The sequence below is a fragment of the Dendrobates tinctorius genome, unplaced genomic scaffold, assembly GCF_039654945.1.
Source record: "Dendrobates tinctorius isolate UK_male_01 unplaced genomic scaffold, ASM3965494v1 ptg000031l, whole genome shotgun sequence".
Classification (NCBI taxonomy): Eukaryota; Metazoa; Chordata; class Amphibia; order Anura; family Dendrobatidae; genus Dendrobates; species Dendrobates tinctorius.
In genome coordinates, this window is record NW_027361699.1 from 9,891,322 (window position 1) to 9,911,879 (window position 20,558).

At 41.0% G+C, this 20,558-nt stretch overlaps 1 protein-coding gene and 1 long non-coding RNA gene across 10 annotated transcripts in view; one reads left to right on the forward strand and one right to left on the reverse strand.

Moving 5' to 3' along the window:
• Window positions 1-20,558, forward strand: part of MPDZ (multiple PDZ domain crumbs cell polarity complex component) — a 249,883-nt gene that overhangs the window by 69,746 nt on the left and 159,579 nt on the right. For all 9 annotated transcript variants that reach the window (XM_073572172.1, XM_073572174.1, XM_073572176.1 and 6 more), the window contains exons 13-14: window positions 3,135-3,220; window positions 8,017-8,163. In XM_073572172.1, coding sequence (XP_073428273.1) covers window positions 3,135-3,220; window positions 8,017-8,163 — 233 coding nt within the window. The remainder of the gene's footprint in view (window positions 1-3,134; window positions 3,221-8,016; window positions 8,164-20,558) is intronic.
• On the reverse strand, window positions 18,505-19,539 carry LOC141086280 (uncharacterized). Its single transcript, XR_012231569.1, has 2 exons — window positions 19,439-19,539; window positions 18,505-19,366 (listed from the first exon to the last, which is right to left on the reverse strand). It is a non-coding gene; the product is annotated as an uncharacterized lncRNA (long non-coding RNA).

Here is a 20,558-nt window from a genome sequence, read left to right on the forward strand (position 1 = left end):
GTTGCACAACCTTTAGCCAAAATAATGCGACCAACCGCTTCCGGTAACCATCAATGAGTTTCTTACAATGCTCTGCTGGAATTTTAGACCATTCTTCTTTGGCAAACTGCTCCAGGTCCCTGATATTTGAAGGGTGCCTTCTCCAAACTGCCATTTTTAGATCTCTCCACAGGTGTTCTATGGGATTCAGGTCTGGACTCATTGCTGGCCACCTTAGAAGTCTCCGGTGCTTTCTCTCAAACCATTTTCTAGTGCTTTTTGAAGTGTGTTTTGGGTCATTGTCCTGCTGGAAGACCCATGACCTCTGAGGGAGACCCAGCTTTCTCACACTGGGCCCTACATTATGCTGCAAAATTTGTTGGTAGTCTTCAGACTTCATAATGCCTTGCACACGGTCAAGCAGTCCAGTGCCAGAGGCAGCAAAGCAACCCCAAAACATCAGGGAACCTCCGCCATGTTTGACTGTAGGGACCGTGTTATTTTCTTTTAATGCCTCTTTTTTTCTCCTGTAAACTCTATGTTGATGCCTTTGCCCAAAAATCTCTACTTTTGTCTCATCTGACCAGAGAACATTCTTCCAAAACGTTTTAGGCTTTTTCAGGTAAGTTTTGGCAAACTCCAGCCTGGCATTTTTATGTCTCAGGGTAAGAAGTGGGGTCTTCCTGGGTCTCCTACCATACAGTCCCTTTTCATTCAGACGCCGACGGATAGTACGGGTTGACACTGTTGCACCCTCGGACTGCAGGGCAGCTTGAATTGTTTGGATGTTAGTCGAGGTTCTTTATCCAACATCCGCACAATCTTGCATTGAAATCTCTTGTCAATTTTTCTTTTCCGTCCACATCTAGGGAGGTTAGCCACAGTGCCATGGGCTTTAAACTTCTTGATGACACTGCGCACGGTAGACACAGGAACATTCAGGTCTTTGGAGATGTACTTGTAGCCTTGAGATTGCTCATGCTTCCTCACAATTTGGTTTCTCAAGTCCTCAGACAGTTCTTTGGTCTTCTTTCTTTTCTCCATGCTCAATGTGGTACACACAAGGACACAGGACAGAGGTTGAGTCAACTTTAATCCATGTCAACTGGCTGCAAGTGTGATTTAGTTATTGCCAACACCTGTTAGGTGCCACAGGTAAGTTACAGGTGCTGTTAATTACACAAATTAGAGAAGCATCACATGATTTTTCGAACAGTGCCAATACTTTTGTCCACCCTCTTTTTTATGTTTGGTGTGGAATTATATCCAATTTGGCTTTAGGACAATTCTTTTTGTGTTTTTTCATTTAAGACAAATTAAATGAAGATAATAATACCAAAGAATTTGTGTTTGCAATCATTTTCAGGAAGAAGCTGAGTATTATCTGACAGAATTGCAGGGGTGTCAATACTTTTGGCCACAACTGTAGTTTGTGTTGCGGTAGCTGCATGATTTGCGGCTGCTATACAGCCTGAATACATGTGGGGATTGCCTGTTTGTTAGGAAATTCCCACATGTATTCAGGCTGTCTAGCAGCCGCAAATCATGCAGCTACAGCGACAGAAACTAAATCTCTGAGCACTACAAAATACTCGGAGAACACCCGAGCATGCTCGGGAAATCTCGAGTAACGAGCATACTCGCTTATCACTATTTATCACCTATATGATAAATGTATGATTGTTTGTGGTTCGACGTCTCACACCTGATTTGGAGAATAATGGCCCGAAAATGGAAAGGAGCAATGGTTGTACATTTATGACTGTATCTCTATGCACTTCTGTGCACCTGACAGTCTTTCTCCAGCTATCCCATGGAAATGAATTGAGCAAGTCTTGAGCATGCATATAAAGTCTGCATTTGAAGGGGAAACTTTGAGACTACACGTGATCATACATTTGTCCATTAACCTGGGCGTAGGTAATAAAAGTTGTTTATGGGACTGCCCCTTTAAGCAAAACGCTAAGTGTCTATTTTTTTGATAAGATGAATATACATCTAAGGCCACATTCCCACCTTCAGTATTTGGTCACTATTTTCCATCAGTATCTGTAAGCCAAAACCAGGAGTGGGTGATAAATACAGAAGTGATGACGTGTTAGTATTATACTTTTCCTCTGATTGTTCCTCTGCTGGTTTTGGCTTACAGATACTGAGGTAAAATACTGACCAAATACTGAACAAATACTGAACGTGTGCATGTGGCCTGATCCAGAATATGTAAAATTGCACATCAGTGAAAATATCACTTGACATCAAGTCTTCTTTTCTTATTTTTGCAATTACTGGCATTTTGCTATACGGTAAGAGATTGCAATGCAAGCATATCCTAGGTGTCAAAATGCTTATTAGGCATAGCTATTTACGGTAATATTCTATCATTCAGGCAGTAAATTACAGGTTACATTGTGTTCCTTTTCACAAAAAAATAGTTTAAGCCTTCCAGACAGAAATCTGGTTCCTAAACCAAATGACAACTCTGAATAATATCGTTTTTTTTCCCCCAAAAAGATAAAATAATGTAATCCTGCCTTTTTATGTCCAAATGTCCCTTTTAAAGAAATAGCTCGGACACTTTCCATTTGCCACATCCAAAACTACATTTTTTGCTAACATTTAAAACTTCTCCAGTAACATAAATAGTGGTTTCAGAGCTAAATACAACTTTGTGTTATTTTTTTATTTTCTTATCTTTATTGTAGAGATATTAGCTTGTAGAGATTAAAAGGGTATTCCCACCCCAAGATCCTATCCTAATAATATTAGCAAATATCTCCAATTAGAAATGTAGTATAGTTATTCTGATTTGCTATGTTGCTTACCCAGTGTGCAGGGCATTACAGTAGCTTGGGTATCCATGGTTACGACCACTAACAACTAAATGTCGCTATATGAGTGGTTGTAACCATGGATACCTAAGCTACTGCAATGCTCTGCACATTGGGTAAGCAACATAGCTAATCAGAAGAACTATACTACATTTCTAATTAGAGGTATTTGCTAATATTATTATTATTACACCTACTACATATTGGGATAAGTAGCCAAATAAGTGGCAAAAACTTACGGTATATTATGCCACAACATTTTTACTTTTACAAGTAACGTATCATGAAGTTGAATCTATTTTCACATTATTTTTGTTTCTTTTCCAGAAGATGAATGTAATCTGACCATAATTCAGGAAGATGCTCTCAGAAACAAGTGGCAGAGAATCATGGGTGATAATTATGACATTGTGGTATGTTTAATCATTTGTGTAGGTTAATCTATTCATTTTATTCAAATAAAAGTAGCAGAAGACTTATGGTAATAATTTGGCAACAAGAGCTGTGAAAAGTCACAGCACTATTAATTCTCATATTGATTTCTTTATATTGTGTCTGGATGCCATATACCATGCTCAGCATAAATGAGTACACCCCTTTTGAAAAGTAAGATTTTAATATCGCACTGAACACAAGAACAATTTCCAAAATTTTTGAAGTACAATATTTTCAGTCTTACTGAGTTCAGATTATGTAAAAATGAGTACACTCCACATCAAAAACAACCGTATCTAGTACTTTGTGTGACCTCCATGATTTTTGGAATGAACACGTTGGCCACATATTGCAACATCTATCTTTTTCCATTTTTCAAGAACGACATCTTTTAGAACCTGAATGCTGGATGGAGAGTAATGCTCAAGTTATCTCTTCAGAATTCCCATAGGTGTTCAATTGGGCGCAGATCAGGAGGCATACTTAGCCAATGAATCACTTTCATTGTGTTCTTCAAAATTTCAAAAGTGGCCTTAGATGTGTTTTTGGCTCATTGTCATATTGGAAAGTGCAGGCCTACTAAGGGCACGAAGTGATGGCAGAATCTTCTCTTTCAAATAGAGCAGTACATCTGTGAATGCATGATAGAGATACAGCACTAAGTGGATTAAATACCCACAAATTCTCGCGATACAGAGTAGCAAATCAGCAATAGAGAAAAATCATAAAACATAACCTTTAATGGATATAATAAAAGCTACCAAAGATTAAAGTGCAGATAAAAACACACTGAATCAAATACCACAGACCATAATGGAAAGTGTCTGTATAAATCTCTACAACAGATCACCCCCAGTATATACATGTGGCTATTCCAAGTCCAAAAATTTGAAAAGATTGGACTAAAGAAAACCTGGTTTAAACCAATATGAGTAAAGACCAGGTACAACCAATGAACAGTTTCCTTATCAGAGGAATATATAAGAAAAACCTTTACCCTGTACAGGTTATCAAGGAATATGCCTATTCATGCATATAGAGAAGACATCAAAATAATAAATCCATAAACATTATGTGAAAAGGAAAGGCCTGTTCCACACTTCAGTTTTTTATGTCAGTTAAAATCCGCCAAAAAGGCGGAAAGCGGATCCGTTGCTAACTGATGTGAACGGGTGCCACCGGATCAGTTTTTTTGACGGATCCGCCGAATGAAGAATTTTAAAGGAACCGCTGCCCGGGAAGGGGAGAGAGAGAGGGAGAGAGAGAGAATTTTTTCTCTGTCCGCCAGAAATGTTTTCAGGGTTAAATTTCCTCCTGACTTCATTCCTCCGGGCATGCGCTGTATCAATATGCGGATCCTGCACTACAAAAAACGTTACATGGTCCGTCCAGGCATCTCGGCGGACGCAAAAAAACGGATCCAATGGATCCGTCAAGATCCGCCGGTAATGCAAGTGAATGGGGAAAAAAACAGATCCACCAAAAAAAATGGCGGATCCTTTTTTTGCAAAATCGGCGGATTTTGACTGATGGTCAAAAACGGAAGTGTGAAACAGGCCAAAGATGACAATGGCATCTTAGGAGGCAGCCGGTATACTCTGTTATGATGCCCAATATGTGCTAGTAGGTCCCCTGAAGAGTCAACAAGTGACGAAACGCGTCGGAATGCACAGGGACTTTGTAGGGCCATTATTGTGAGGGTTAGATGTGGACTGCCCTTGTCAGGGTGGGTGGGAGTCATGGGTGTTAGAATTGTTAGCTCCTTTAGGGCTTGAATAGGGCGAATGCCTTTTTTTTTCCTGACCTGACATGACTCAGATGGGACATCTGACTTTGGACATCCTCCATTTGCATGTGGTGAGACCTTTCCTTTTCACATAATGTTTATGGATTTGTTATTTTGATGTCTTCTCTATATGCATGAATAGGCATATTCCTTGATAACTTGTACAGGGTAGAGGTTTTTCTTATATATTCCTCTGATAAGGAAACTGTTCATTGGTTGTACCTGGTCTTTACTCATATTGGTTTAAACCAGGTTTTCTTTAGTCCAATCTTTTCAAATTTTTGGACTTGGAATAGCCACATGTATATACTGGGGGTGATCTGTTGTAGAGATTTATACAGACACTTTCCATTAGGCTGTGTGCACACGCTGCGGATTATGTGCGGATTCATCCGCGCGGATTTTGTAAAATCCGCAGGTGAAACCGCAGGTCAAAAGACCTGCGGTTTTACCTGCGGATTGCTCTGCGGTTTTGCCCTGCGGTTTTTCATCTCCTCAATGGAGGAGATGGCAAACCGCAGGAGAATCCGCAGAAAGAATTGACATGTCAATTCTTTCTGCGGATTGAAAACCGCAGATAATCCGCGCGGAAAATTCCGCACCGTCTGCACTGCGGTTTTTGATTCCCATAGGTAATCATGGTACTGTACACCGCAGCAGAAACTGCTGCGGGTCCGCAGCGGCCAAAACCGCTGCGGAACCGCAGCAAAATCCGCAGCGTGTGCACACAGCCTTATGGTCTGTGGTATTTGATTCAGTGTGTTTTTATCTGCACTTTAATCTTTGGTAGCTTTTATTATATCCATTAAAGGTTATGTTTTATGATTTTTCTCTGTTGCTGATTTGCTGCTGTGAATTCATGATACCATCAATTAAATATAGCTCCCTGACACCAGCAGCACTCACGTAGCCACACATAAGAAAACTGCCACCTCCATGTTTCCCGTAGGCACCATGCATTTTTCTTTGTACTCTTCATCTCTGCAAAGCCGTACAGTTTTGAAACCATCAGTTCCAAAAACATGTGTCTTGATCTCATCACTTCAGCATTTAATTGTAAGCAGGCTATTTTTAGTGCTTAGGCTTTAAGGAGGTGCTTCTTTTATGTTTGACACCCATACATGCCATTCTTATGCAGTGTACGCCAAGAGGTGTCTCGGGAAACACTCACACTGGTTTGGCTCTCTTCATCTTTCGCTAACTGCAGTGAACTTGCATTAATTTTCTTCAACTGTTCTCATCAGAAGACTCTCCTATTTGCATGTTATCGTTCGTGGTCGGCCTGGACATCTCTGCAACATGTTCTCAATTCCTTCTTTGTTAATTTTTTGTATCACTTTTGCACAGTATTCTGACTGAAAGGAAAAGCTTTACTGATATCCTTGTAGCCTTCACCTTTATTGTATAAATAAATTATTTTGTTTCTCAGGTCTTGTGACATTTCTATTGCTGCTGACATCGTGATATGGAAAGAGGGCGTCTTTGTAAAAATAATTCCCTTTCATAGTCAGATGACTGCTAGACACCCGTTTAATGAATAATTAGGCTACTTTCACATTAGCGTTTTTTAGCGCAATAGAAACGCATGCAAAAAACGCATCATGCGTTTTGCATGAGTTTGCGTTTTTTAGGCGCATGCGTTTTAACCAGTTTCTAGCCATGTTAACTCTTAAAACGCCTGCGTTTGCGCATTTCCATGCGCACACCTGCGTTCCCATAGATTGTAATGCATTATTTTGTCGCATTCCATGTGCAAGCGTGCGCGTGCATTTTTTTTACGCCGTTGGACGGACCCAAAAATGCAACAGGTTGCGTCAAGCGCGCCTAGGCGCACACGATGAACAAACGCACGCGCACGAAAACTCATTTGAACGCGTGCAAACGCTAGACCATGCGCACGCCATGTTAAACATAGGTGCGCATGGACGCGCACGATGCGCTGCGCTAAAAACCGCTAATGTGAAACCAGCCTTAGACGTACATATGGTTGAAAATGTGTACTCTGAAAGGAAACTAAAGGATTTTTAACAAATCTGTTGCGGTGCACTCATTTATGCTGAGCACTGTAAATATATAATAGTTTGCTCTAGAAGTACTTGTCATATATGCAAGTTTTATATTGGAGTGTCAGTAAAGAAATATTTTACTAATCAAATTTTCTGTCCCTACATTGAGTTTGCGATATTCATTTAATACTAGTACCAGATTGTACAGTTAGAAGAATAACCCTCTCACTTTAATACTTGAAAATATAGTTGATATTTAAAAGGAAGGTTCACTTTGAATCATTATTTGTCATATCAGAAAATGCCAATGGTAGGGTTCTGAACCCTAGCACAACCACTGATCATTAGAAGAAGGGAGCCACAATGCGTCTGAGAGTACTTTGCCTTTTCATCTCTTAACTCACAGATCTCTGGATCTTGGCAGTATGTAATCTGAATTTCTCTTGATTGTGACTATGTTTCCGCAATATGTTAGATAGGGTTTCAAGCTAAGCCTTACCTTTTAAAGATACTCACGTCTGGTTTTGAAAGAATGAGTTCCATTCTGGTTTATATTTTGGCGTTCTGAGTGCAGAACCTCAATTTGTAAAGCACATATGGATAAGAATGGTTCAGAAAGAGCAACCCATTTAAGCATGAAGATCTGCGATCTGTCTAGAATCTGTTAAATACTTCAGTTTTACAATTTTAACTTGAGAAATGCAGAATATGATATGCAATTGTCTTTTTGCATTCTTATTTTTACACGACCAGCACAGCATTCTGCCAGTTTATGTTTCCTTCTTTATCTTTTCGTTCCAGAGCTGACAGTTGGAATGTGTTTTAGGATTTTTTTTTTCATCCAAAATACAGCAAAATCCTATATAGTTACTATGGAAACTTGAGCAATTACATGCATTTCCCAAATGAATTCAGCTTGGATGGGTATTTGCTCAAAGATACACACTTACAGTTTTGTGCATTTTTTATATATATTTTCCAGGTTGCCCAGGTTAACAAGTTCAGTGAGAGCAGTGGATTGGGCATAAGCCTTGAAGCTTCTGCTGGTCATCATTTCTTAAGGTCTATATTACCAGAAGGGGCTGTTGGTCGCAGTGGAAAACTGTACAGCGGGGATGAATTACTGGAAGTAAGATATAGTTGCAGCAATTTTAGAGGACGCCCTTTCATTTTATTTCAAATGACTTTGTTTGCTTTTTATTTGCAGTTTTTTAGCTTGTTTTTTTACAAGAATTTATGTTTAAGTGTTTTGTGTCCTTTTTCCTTATAGCAAAACCGCTTGGAACATTCATAAAAACACGCCATAACTAATCATCTGCTTCCACACTGACCATCAGGCTAAACTTGACTGAAAAGGCATCGTTTTTCTGAAAAACACTAGTGGGATACCATCCTATATGTTAATTTTTGTTATACGGATTAAAAAGATGATGGGTTAAATACTATGGGCTCCTATCTATCGCATGAGGAAATAATTTTTACATATGTTAAAATGTTTTTAGTTTTAGTTAATAAAATAGCACAAAGCTTCTTTCCTTTTTTCATTTGTAGATCGTTCATTGCCTGAACCAAGCTTCAGGGTTTTTTTTATGACAGTCTTTCTCCCAATAATATATGCTGGATGTGAGTCCTGTATTTATCCAGGATACTGTTGACTTCATTAACTCATATATCAACACAGGTCTAATAATGAAAAAAAAATTTGGCTGCAGCAAAATGGCGTCGGTGGCGCTTGCACAGTAGCATCTCTCAGCAAGCGATAGATTCTATTGCGCCGGCGCCATTTTGTTGAAGTTAAAAAAATTTTTCAAAGCCAACACTATTACATGCAAGCTATAGATGCTACTGCACATGCGCCGCCGGCAGCGCCATTTTTCTGAAATAATTTTTTTCCCCCAAAGACCACAATATGAACTGTGCAGTATTTAAAATAGGAGGCAGGTAATTGAAGAGTCAGTGACCTATCATAAGCCCATACAGATGAATATGTAAGCAGAGCCCCACATGAAGGCCGCCACCTCCTCCACAGGCCACCTCGGAGAACGAGAATCTCATTAACTGAAAACTACAAATAAAGACAAAACAATAACCACAAGGTCGATTTCATCAACCAAGATATCATTTTAATCAGTGTAATGGTGCAAACCTGACAGTGTTTGCAGTTTACTGAGCAAAATTCTGCTGACAGGTTTTAAATTTTATTTCAAAAATCAATTGTGCAGAGAGAAATCTGCTTCTTTCTCATCCTAGACTAATTCATTCTCAAAATTCTCAATTTACGGGTACAAATCTGTATGCAGTGTAGACAAATTGTTATATTACGAAGATAGGACATGGCAGTTACCAGTGACACGAGTCTGTGTAGATGAAAGGAGGTGAGGAGAAGGGAGGAGCGAGAAGCAGAGCTCTTCACCCTCCAAACCACATATAATCTCATCAGTAGCAACTGCCATCTCCTATCTCAGTAATATAGAAATCTGTCTTCACTGAATACAGATTATTCCTCTGAATTGAGAATGAATGATTAGTCCAAGAGGAGAAAGAAGCAAATTTCTCTGATAAAATATATCACCTGGTTGCTTATTTTCATGTGTACTATTGATTTATGAAGTAAAAATTAAAACAACAGTTTTGGCCTCTTTACTACCTAGGACGTATCTATACGTCCAGGTTAGTACTTACCAACCTTGGACATATGGATACGTCCAGGTGATTTTGCGTGCACAGGAGCTGTGCGAGTCCGCAATCGTCACCATTTGTTCAACTTATATGACAGCTGAAACCAGGCACTCACTGCCAGGACCGGTTCCCTCACTGATCTCGGCAGTTTAACCCTCTAAATGCTGCGATGGATATTGATCGTAGCATTTAGAATGCAGGCCGAAGGAAGGGATTCCATCTGCCCTCCGATCGCCACACCCACTACATTATTGTGAGGGGCTGTCATGGTGACTCAATGTCGTCACCTACTAGTTAACCACTTCAGTGAACCCCCTGTGAGAAAGAAAAAGTAACGAGACAAAAACTATGCTTTTTCATCATACTGCCGAACAAAAAGTGGAATAAAACACAATAAAAAATGTAAACAAAAATGGTATTGCTGAAAACTTCATCTTGTCGCGCAAAAAACAAGCCGCCATATTGCTCCACCAGCGGAAAAATAAAAAAATTATAAATCTGAGAATAAAGCGATTCAAAAATAACTATTTTTTCTATAAAATAGTCTCATAGCAGCTCGAGCAGCGCGTAACGGCCGTTGTCAGCCTTCTTTGCACTCCTTATGTCACTCCCCCGACTTGACATGTTCATGATATGTCAATAAATCAGTGAAATTTCCATCTCGATGAGTGCGACCTTTTCTCTTTGCATGGAGTCTCATAAAAGCACCAAAAACATAAAAAAATTATAAATGTGGTATCGCTGTAATCGTACTGACACAAAGAATTTTGTCTCCAAAAGATCGCAGTAAAGCTGAGCTCACATTTATCCTGTGCTCTACTCTGAGCATTGACACTGGGGTTTCCATGTAAATCTCTGAAATACGTGATTCAGACAGAATCCTGGGAGGAAAATTCCCTGTAATGAGGCAGATGTAGGCACTGTGAACGCCGTCTGACCTGTTATCCGGCAGTGTTCGTCTTTTTATGCGTATATAAAAGCATGGTAAAGCATGTTTTCTGCACCTATGAAAAGAACACCACTGAACAGAGGCTAGAGGGAGTCCATAGTAATTCTGCTGCCTCATTATAGTGAATGGTTCCCTTGGTGGTTTCATCTAAATCACGTCATTCAAAGATTTAGATGGAAACCCCAAAATCAGTGCTCAGCGAAGAGCGCCGGATAAATGTTATCCCTAACGTTATTTAAAATGTTCCCAATAAGCTTGAACTCCATCCACAAAAGTTGCAAGTCTCCACTCAGGTCCGTCATCTGTCATTGCTCTGGAAATCCAGCTAATTCTGCATTCCCAAATCCAAATGCCCCCCTCCCTTCTGAACCCCCATAATGTGCCTAAACCATATTTAGCGTCCACATGTTTGTCATTTCTGTAGTGATGAGAGCCCACCTAATTTACAGGTGCATGTCTACAGAAGCACAAGGTGGGCATAACTTACTGGTGGGCACTATAATGTATGGGCACTACAATAGCAGATTTGCAATTTTCACTCTCCAATATCCAGTGCTGCTTAATTCTGGAAAATACCCATGGAGTCAAAATCATCAATACACTTGTAGATAAATTCCCAAAGGGGTATAGTTTCCATAATGGAGTAATTGAGAAGGAATTCTGCTTTTCTAACACTTAGGGGCTCTGCATAAAGAGTCCGCAAACTATTGTAGGAAAATCTGTGCTCCAAGAGACAAATAAAACTCCAGGAAGGAAATAGCGCTCCGTCCCTCCTGAGTCTCACCGTATGACTAAGTAGTACTGTACAGAAACATATGGGGTATTTCCACGTTGAGCAGAAATTGTATTTGCAGCCATTTTTACCCCTATACCTTGTGAAAGTGTGAAATCTTGGGCTAAGGCTAGTTTCACACTAGCGTTTTAGGCCGCAGCGCACGGCCACCACTATGCCCCACCCCCTCCGGTCATCTCCGCCTAGTATCACACACAGCTGCATGCAATCTGCACACCCTATCTTTAGCATAGGGTGTGCAGACCGTGCGCTGACTGTGCACTAGTAGAATTTTGCGTGCGCTGCACCCTGTTCACGGTGCTCCGAGCGCACCAAAATGCATCATGGTGCGTTCGGCGCACACCGGCTCACCGTCGAAAGGGCGCAGCGCACGCAAAATTTTACTAGTGCATGGTCAGCGCACGGTCTGCGCACCCTATGTTAACGATAGGGTGTGCAGATCGCATGCAGCCGTGGGCGATACTAGGCGTAGATGACCGGAGGGGGCATGCAGGGTGGTGGGGCTTAGCGGCGGCCGTGCACTGCGGCCCAAAACGCTAGTGTGAAGATAGCCTAAAACAAAATTTTTGTGGTAAAAATGTGATTACTTTTTCTTCACTGCTCAATGGTATGAAATTCTGTGACACATCTGTGGTGTCAATATGATCACTTCAACCTTAGATTAATTCATTTAGAGGTGTAGTTTGTAAAATGGGGTCTCTTATGGGGGGATTCTGCTGTTCTGGCACCTCGGGTTCTCCCAGTGGGTCATGGCACCCGCCAACAATAATGGTAAAATCTGCACTAAATTATGGTGCTCCCTCCCTTCTGAGTTTTGCACTGTGCCTCAAAAGTATTTCCCCATTACATTTAGGGTACTGGCGAACTCAGGAGAAATTGCACAATGAACTGAGAGGTCCATAGTTTCCTATTATCCCTTTGGGACTAAAGCAATATTTTAACGGTGAAAATGTAATTATTTTTTCTTCATCGCCCAATGGTATACATTTCTGCGAGGCACATATGGTGTCAACATGCTCACTGCACCCCTAGATAAATTCATTGAGAGTTGTAATTTTTAAAATTACATCATTTGTTGGGGGGGTTGCTATTCTGGCACCTCAGAGGCTCTGCGACATGACACCCTCAAACCATTCCAGCAAAATCTGAACTCCACTATGGCGCTTCTTCCCTTCTGAGCTTTGCACCATGCCTTAAAAATAGATTTCAACAACATGTGAGGTATCTGTGTACTCAGGAGAAATTGTCCAACAAATTGTATGGTCATTTTCTCCTGTTACCCTTGTGAAACTAAAAAATTGGGATTAAAAGGACATTTTTTGTGGGAAAAGTTATTTTTTTTATATTCACGGCTCAACGTTGTAAATTTCTGTGACGCACCTGGGGGATCAGGGTGCTCACCACACATCTAGATGCATTCCTTGAGGGGTCTAGTTTCCAAAATGGAGTCACTTATGAAGAGTTTTACACTGTTTAGGCACATCAGTGGCTCTCCAAATGTGACATGGCGTCCAATCTTGATTCCAGCCAATTTTGCATTTAAATGGTCAAGCGGTGCTCCTTCCCTTCCGAGCCCTGTCGTGCGCCCACACAGTAGTTTACTCTGTCGCCTCAGGCTAGTTTCACATTAGCGTTTTTTTGCGCAGCGCATCGTGCGCATAAAAAACGCAAAGAAAAACGCAAAACAAATGTGCGTTTTTTTTCTTCATGCGCACGCTGATGCGTCAAAATAACGCAGTGTTACTTGCGTTTTACATGCGTTTTTGCATGCGGTTGCGTTTTTTATGCGCATGCGTTTTTAGGTGTGACATTTCACAATAGCAAAATCTTTGACCACCAATGGGTCACCAGTGGGCGTGTTTCATTGGAATGTTTTATAGACCCTGTACTGCTGAATTCATCAGATTTTGCTGCTGTTTCCGGTGTCAAGATGGACTTGCGTCTGGATAATTTCCGCTTCAAGCTGGATCTTGACATTGCGCTGTCTCAGGCGTATGTCTTTTGTTGCCAGCAAGAAAGGGAGAGGGAGAGACAGCAGAGACGGCAGCGGCGTAGGTTTTGGAGGCATCCAATCATCGAACTCCGGCCAAGCCGTGGAGCATATCACACGCTGTACAGCGAGCTACAGGAAAACCCGGAGAAATTTGCTGACTATACACGGATGTCCCAGGAAAGCTTCCTTGACTTGCTGGGTATGGTTGAAGGAAACATCCGGAGAAGGGACACTCAGCTCCGGCGTGCCATTCCTCCCGAAGAAAGGCTCCTTGTCACCTTACGGTATGTATGTTGTTATGTTTGCATAATTTTTTTGGCTTTTTATTTTTTTTTTTTTTTTGGTCCAAAAAATTAGGTTTTTTTTGGCTATTGATTTTTAACATTATTTTTGTGAAATTGCTTTTTTGCATAATGGTTTTTCTTCTGGCATGTACTAATCCCAAGCCTTTATAAAATGTTTTTTTGCTATGTTGTATTAAAAAAACATGCAAAATAGTTAGGCCATGTACTTTTTTATTTTCAGTGTTTTTAGTAATACCCAAGACAGAAATATAATTATTTTTTCTTTTTATGTTTGGCAGGTTCCTGGCAACTGGAGAGAGTCTTTCATCCCTGCATTTCCAGTACCGGCTGGGAATCTCAACTTTATCTGGGATTGTTGCCGACACCTGCAGGGCTCTGTGGGATGTTCTGTGTCCGGAGTTTCTGCCATTGCCCACTGCCGAAAAGTGGCTTCAAATATCGGAGAAATTCTGGGCAGTCTGCAATTTCCCGAACTGCCTAGGAGCGGTGGACGGGAAGCACATCCGCATCACAAAACCCGCAAGAAGTGGCTCCGAGTACTACAACTACAAGAAGTACTTTTCCACAGTCCTAATGGCCATTGCGGATGCAGACTGCCGGTTTGTGGCGGTGGACATAGGGGCATTCGGACGGGGCAACGATTCACAGACTTTTAAGAACTCTGATATGGGCTGGAGGTTGTACGGCAACCATTTCAATTTTCCACTGGCACGGCCTCTTCCCCAAACCCAAACTCCACCACTGCCATTTGTAGTGGTTGGGGATGAGGCATTTCAGATGTGCCCAAACCTGCTGAAGCCGTACTCCAGCCGTGACTTGGACCACCGCAAGAAAATTTTCAACTACAGGCTTACGAGGGCTCGCAGGACTGTAGAGTGCGCCTTTGGCATTCTAGTGTCCAGATGGCGAATTCTCAGCACCGCCATCAATCTCAAAATGGAAACAGTTGATGAGGTCGTGAAGGCATGCGTGGTTCTCCACAATTTTGTTATGGCAAAGGAGCGGCCGAACTTTGACATGGATGAGCCTGCTGCCAACCCTTTGCCAGATTTTACTCAGCACCCTCTTCGGTCCTCAGTCGAAGTTGCCCAAATGAGGGACCAATTTGCGGACTACTTTTTATCCGATGTTGGTCGTGTAGCATGGCAGGATCAAATGGTTTAATAGTTTTGTTGTTTGTTAAAAATAAAATACATGGTTTTTTATACCTGTACCCAGTGTACTGTGTCTTAATAAACTCCACTACTCATCTGCCCAGGTTAAATTGAAGAAAGGGAAACCACCATAAAAAAAAAAAAAAAAAATATATATATATATATATATATATATATATATATATATATATATATATATATATATATATATATATATATAAATATATATATATATATAAATATATATATATATATATATTTATATATATATATATATATATATATATATAAATATATATATATATATAAATATATATATATATATATATATATATATATATATTTATATATATATATATATATTTATATATATATATATATATATTTATATATATATATATATATATTTATATATATATATATATTTATATATATATATATATATATTTATATATATATATATATATTTATATATATATATATATAAATATATATATATATATATATATATATATATATATATTTATATATATATTTATATATATATATATATATATATTTTTTTTTTTTTTTATGGTGGTTTCCCTTTCTTCAATTTAACCTGGGCAGATGAGTAGTGGAGTTTATTAAGACACAGTACACTGGGTACAGGTATAAAAAACCATGTATTTTATTTTTAACAAACATTTATATATATTATTATTTATTTATTTATATATATATATATATATATATATTTATTTATATATATATTTATATATATATATATATATATATAAATATATATATATATATATATATTTATATATATATATATATATATATATATATATATATATATATTTAAATATATATATATAAATATATTTATATAAATATATTTATATATATATATAAATATATTTATATAAATATATATCTATATAAATATATATATATAAATATAAATATATATTTATATAAATATATATTATATATTTATATATTTATATTTATATATTTATATATATATATTTATATATTTATATATATATAAATAAATATATATATAATAAATAATATAAATAATATATATATATTTATAAAATTATATAAAAATATATATATATATATATATATATTTTTTTTTTTTTGGTGGTTTCCCTTTCTTTACTTTCTACCGGATGGTCAGCCATCCAACTCTGAAAGGGATACTATATTTCATTTTTGTTTTATTTATATATATATATATATATATATATATATATAAAAAAAAAGAAATATAGTATCCCTTTCAGAGTTGGATGGCTGACCATCCGGTAGAAAGTAAAGAAAAACAAACCATAGTGTAGGGCGCAGTGTGTGCAGGCGGCGAAAGACACAATAACCAAACATTATTTTGAAAAAAAAATATAACATTTATTTAAATTATTTTTTATTTGCTGGAAACTGGGGTGTGTGGAGGGATGAGGAACGGCTTTGGGTGGAGTAAGGGGTTCTAGGGGAAGGAGGAACCAAAGAAGTGGGGGAAGGGAGCTGAGGCAAGGAAAGTTGTGAAGTGGGAGGTGAGGGAGGAGGGAGGGTAAGAGTCCTCCTCTTTGTTTTTTTAGGACGGTGGCCCGTCGTCTTCCTGCTGTCCTCGCTTGAGCCTGAGGACTGGCTAGACCCCGGGGACCGCCTTGAGCCTCTGGACCGCCTTGAGCCTCTGGACTGCCTTGAGCCTCTGGAACGCCTGGAGGCTGGGGACTGGCTGGAGCTGGGGGACCGCCTGGCACTTGTTGACCGCCTGCCAGGATCTTGTTCCAGCTGTGGCATGCTGGAGGTGGTGGATGTCCTGGCAGGGGCCGTAAATATTGAATGCGGGTCCCCCAGCTGATGCTGCTCCGAGGTGGTGGTGGTGGTGGTGGTGGTGGCGGTCCATGCAGGCGTGGTGGCTGTGGCGGTCCATACCGGGGTGGTCCTCCCGCTGGTGGTGGTGGTTGCGGCGCTCAAGGCAGGGGTGGTGACGACGGGCCATCCAGTGGTGGTGGCGGCAGCAGTGGTGGGCCAGGCAGGAGCAGCGCTTGGCATGGTGTTGGCGGGTAAGTGTCCAGCTGCACTCGGACTTGGGGCGGTATATTGGTGTTTGGCGAGGCTTGGAAGTGTGGTGGCTGTGCAGTGATATGCAGCAGAAGTAGGTAATGCTGTAAAACGAGTCAGTGGTGGCACCGGTGGAAATGCCACCACTGACTGCTGCATAATCCTACTCTGCTGCATAGCCTGCATAAAAGCATTGTTGCAGGCCTGCATGACAGTCAACTGGAGGTCAGGGGTAAGGTGTTCCGCCGTGTCCCGAGCTATTTGGGTATAAAAATGATGCGCTGGTCTGGCGAGGTCGACTTCCAGGCGCTCAAGGCGACCCTCGATAGACTTGTAGCGTTGGTCCAAAAGGAGGAAACCACTCTCAAGTCTATCGGAGAGTGCCTTGAGGCTACTCTGAAACACCGAGCTCAATTCAACGAACTCGGGCATGAGAGGCCTGTCCAAGGTCCTCTGCCGCTGCTGGCGGGAAGTGCCCGCAAAACCAGTGGCAGAGACCTGGGACAGGGGAACACCTGAGCGACCAGCTTCCTGGTCTCCAGATGACTGTGGTGCAGACCTGCAAGGTGCTTCCTCGCTGATGGATGGCTGGGAGGGGTCCGGGGCAGCTTGATGAAGGACCGCTTCGGGACCAGGTTGCAGGGTGTTGCTCCAGGTGCTGTGAAAAGAAAAGAAAGAAATTACTACCATAAATTAACAATCGCCAACTCCTGTGGAATAGAAAAGCACAGAATAAAACACAATACAACTAGAAAATACTTACGTTCGGGAGGCAAGGACCGGTCTTAAAAATGCCAAGGCACGATGGTATCGGTACTTCGTGCCGGTCCTTGCCGCAGCACCACTGCGAACCTTATTCTCCTGACGGATATCCCTGTTGAAGCGGTCCTTCATCGAGCGCCAACGGGTTCTGACTTTGTTCACTGTGATGGAAAAAAAAAAAAAAAGAAAAAAAGTAAGACTATGCACTGGAGGCTGTGATCATCCAACTGTGTGTGATGATAGAAACTCCATGGAGTTAATAGCATCACACACAGTTGGGTGATCCCGGCCAAGATCACTGCTGCATCACACTGCATTTAAATACTTACGAAAATCCTTGCGGACCCGGGGAGAGGCGTTGTCCCAGCCATCCATCAGCGATGCGGCCACCTCGTTCCAGAGCCGCCGGATCACCACGTTGTCCGAGTGCAGTTGGTGACGGGTGTCCCACAACGGGACTCGCTCCTGGACTAGACGGATGAGCTCGTCGTTGTCCAGGGCGAGGTCCTCCTCCCGCTGTGGAGCCTAGAAAAGAAAGACAAACATTAATCTTTGAAAGGTTTTAAAAAAAAAAATATCGATAACTAGCTGAAGAGCCCGGCGCTGCCCGGGCATAGTAACTAACTGTGGTTAGTTATATAAATTTAAAATTATCCTCCATCCCATAGTCCCGTGCCCATATTCCATCATACATATCCTCCATCCCATAGTCCTGTGCCCATATACCCATCATACATATTCGCCATCCCATATGCCTGTGCCCATATACCCATCATACATATTCGCCATCCCATAGTCCCGTGCCCATATACCATCATACATATCCTCCATCCCATGCCCATATACCCATCATATATATCCTCCATCCCATAGTCCCGTGCCCATATTCCATCATACATATCCTCCTTCCCATAGTCCTGTGCCCATATACCCATCATACATATTCGCCATCTCATATGCCTGTGCCCATATACACATGATACATGTTCGCCATCCCATAGTCCCGTGCCCATATACCATCATACATATCCTCCATCCCATGCCCATATACCCATCATATATATCCTCCATCCCATAGTCCTGTGCCCATATTCCATCATACATATCCTCCATCCCATAGTCCTGTGCCCATATACCCATCATACATATTCACCATCTCATATGCCTGTGCCCATATACACATGATACATGTTCGCCATCCCATAGTCCCGTGCCCATATACCATCATACATATCCTCTATCCCGTGCCCATATACCCATCATATATATCCTCCATCCCATAGTCCCGTGCCCATATACCCAAACAAACAAACATACACACACACACACACACAAACACACACACACACACATACACACTTTGAGCCCTAGATATTGATAAACAATCCATGAAAAAATTATTTGTTTTAAATGGAAATAAATGGAAAAAAAACAACAAACATCGAAAAAAACAACCATGAAAATTTAAAAAAAAAAAACTAAAAAATACCAAAAAAAAAAAAAAAAAACCAGACTAGAAAATAAGTAAAAAAAAAAAAAAAAACAGTCCGTCTGTACTTACATCACGTCTACCCGCCCGCACTTGGCCTTGCTGCTCCTGCCGTTCCTCCGGTGGTGGTGGCGTGATGGAGGATGAGCTCTGAAAATTAAACCAAAAAAATTAATCACATGTGTTTATTTTTTCAAATCCATACGGTAGCATAGTACTCACTTCTTCTGCCTCTTGCCCTGTCCCGGGGACATATTCTTCACCAGATGAAGACATGCTGCAATAAAAAAAAAAAGAGACATAAGTACATAGAAATGTATTGAAATTTCAGCCAGACATTAGGTTTTTCATACTTACATTGGTGCAGCTTGTGCTGTGTGTCCACTAGTGAGCAATCCTTAAAGTATTGTGGAATCCCAGTGCCCACACCATTTTATCACCTTGGTTCAATTTTTTTTTTTTACTGTCTAGACCAAATTTCAGTCATGTTTATGTAAAAAACGCATGCGCATAAAAACGCAAGACCATGCGCAAGTATTGCGCTCCCATAGGCTCCAATGTGGTGTTTTTGCGCATTCCGTGCGCATGCCGTGCGCATGCGTTGTTTTAACGAGACAGGGCGGAACCAAAAATGCAACATGTTGCGTCTGACGCGCCTGGCGCAAAAGACAAAAAAACGCATGCGCACGAAAGCGCAAATATGCGCAAGACCATGCGCACATCATGTAAAATATAGGTGCGCAGTGCGCATGCGCACTGGTGCGCCCGATGCGCTGCGCACAAAAGCGCTAATGTGAAACCAGCCTCATTGGGGGACACAGAACCATGGGTGTTATGCTGCTGTCCACTAGGAGGCGACACTATGCATAATCTGAAAAAGATTAACTTTGGCTCCTCCTCTGCAGTATACACATACTTGGACGGCGTCAGCCTTCTCCAGTTTTTGCTTAGTGTCGCAAGGAGGCACACCTAAGGATTTTTTTTTCTTCCGGAATACAGATGAAAAAAAGTGGGTCTCCAGCGAGACTCCCGGCATGGCTCCTTCTTGGCCCCCTTTTTTTTAGGGGTGCCCTGTTGAAGTTGAGATGGCGGTTCCCCATGTCACTCCTTCCCCAGTCCCTCGGGTACTGGTCCAAAGTTGAGACCCCCCCTCCTTCCCCAACCCCTTTGGGGTCTGGGTTGAGGTCGAGGTGAGGATGAAGACCCCCTGACAGTAACAGACGCACCCTCCCTAATCCCCCTCAGGCATCAGGTAGGGTCGGAGAACAGGCAGCATTCTGCAGCATCCAGGGACCCCAGACCAGCTGTGGGATCCCGCTGGGGCCGGGGGAAGGTGCAGGCA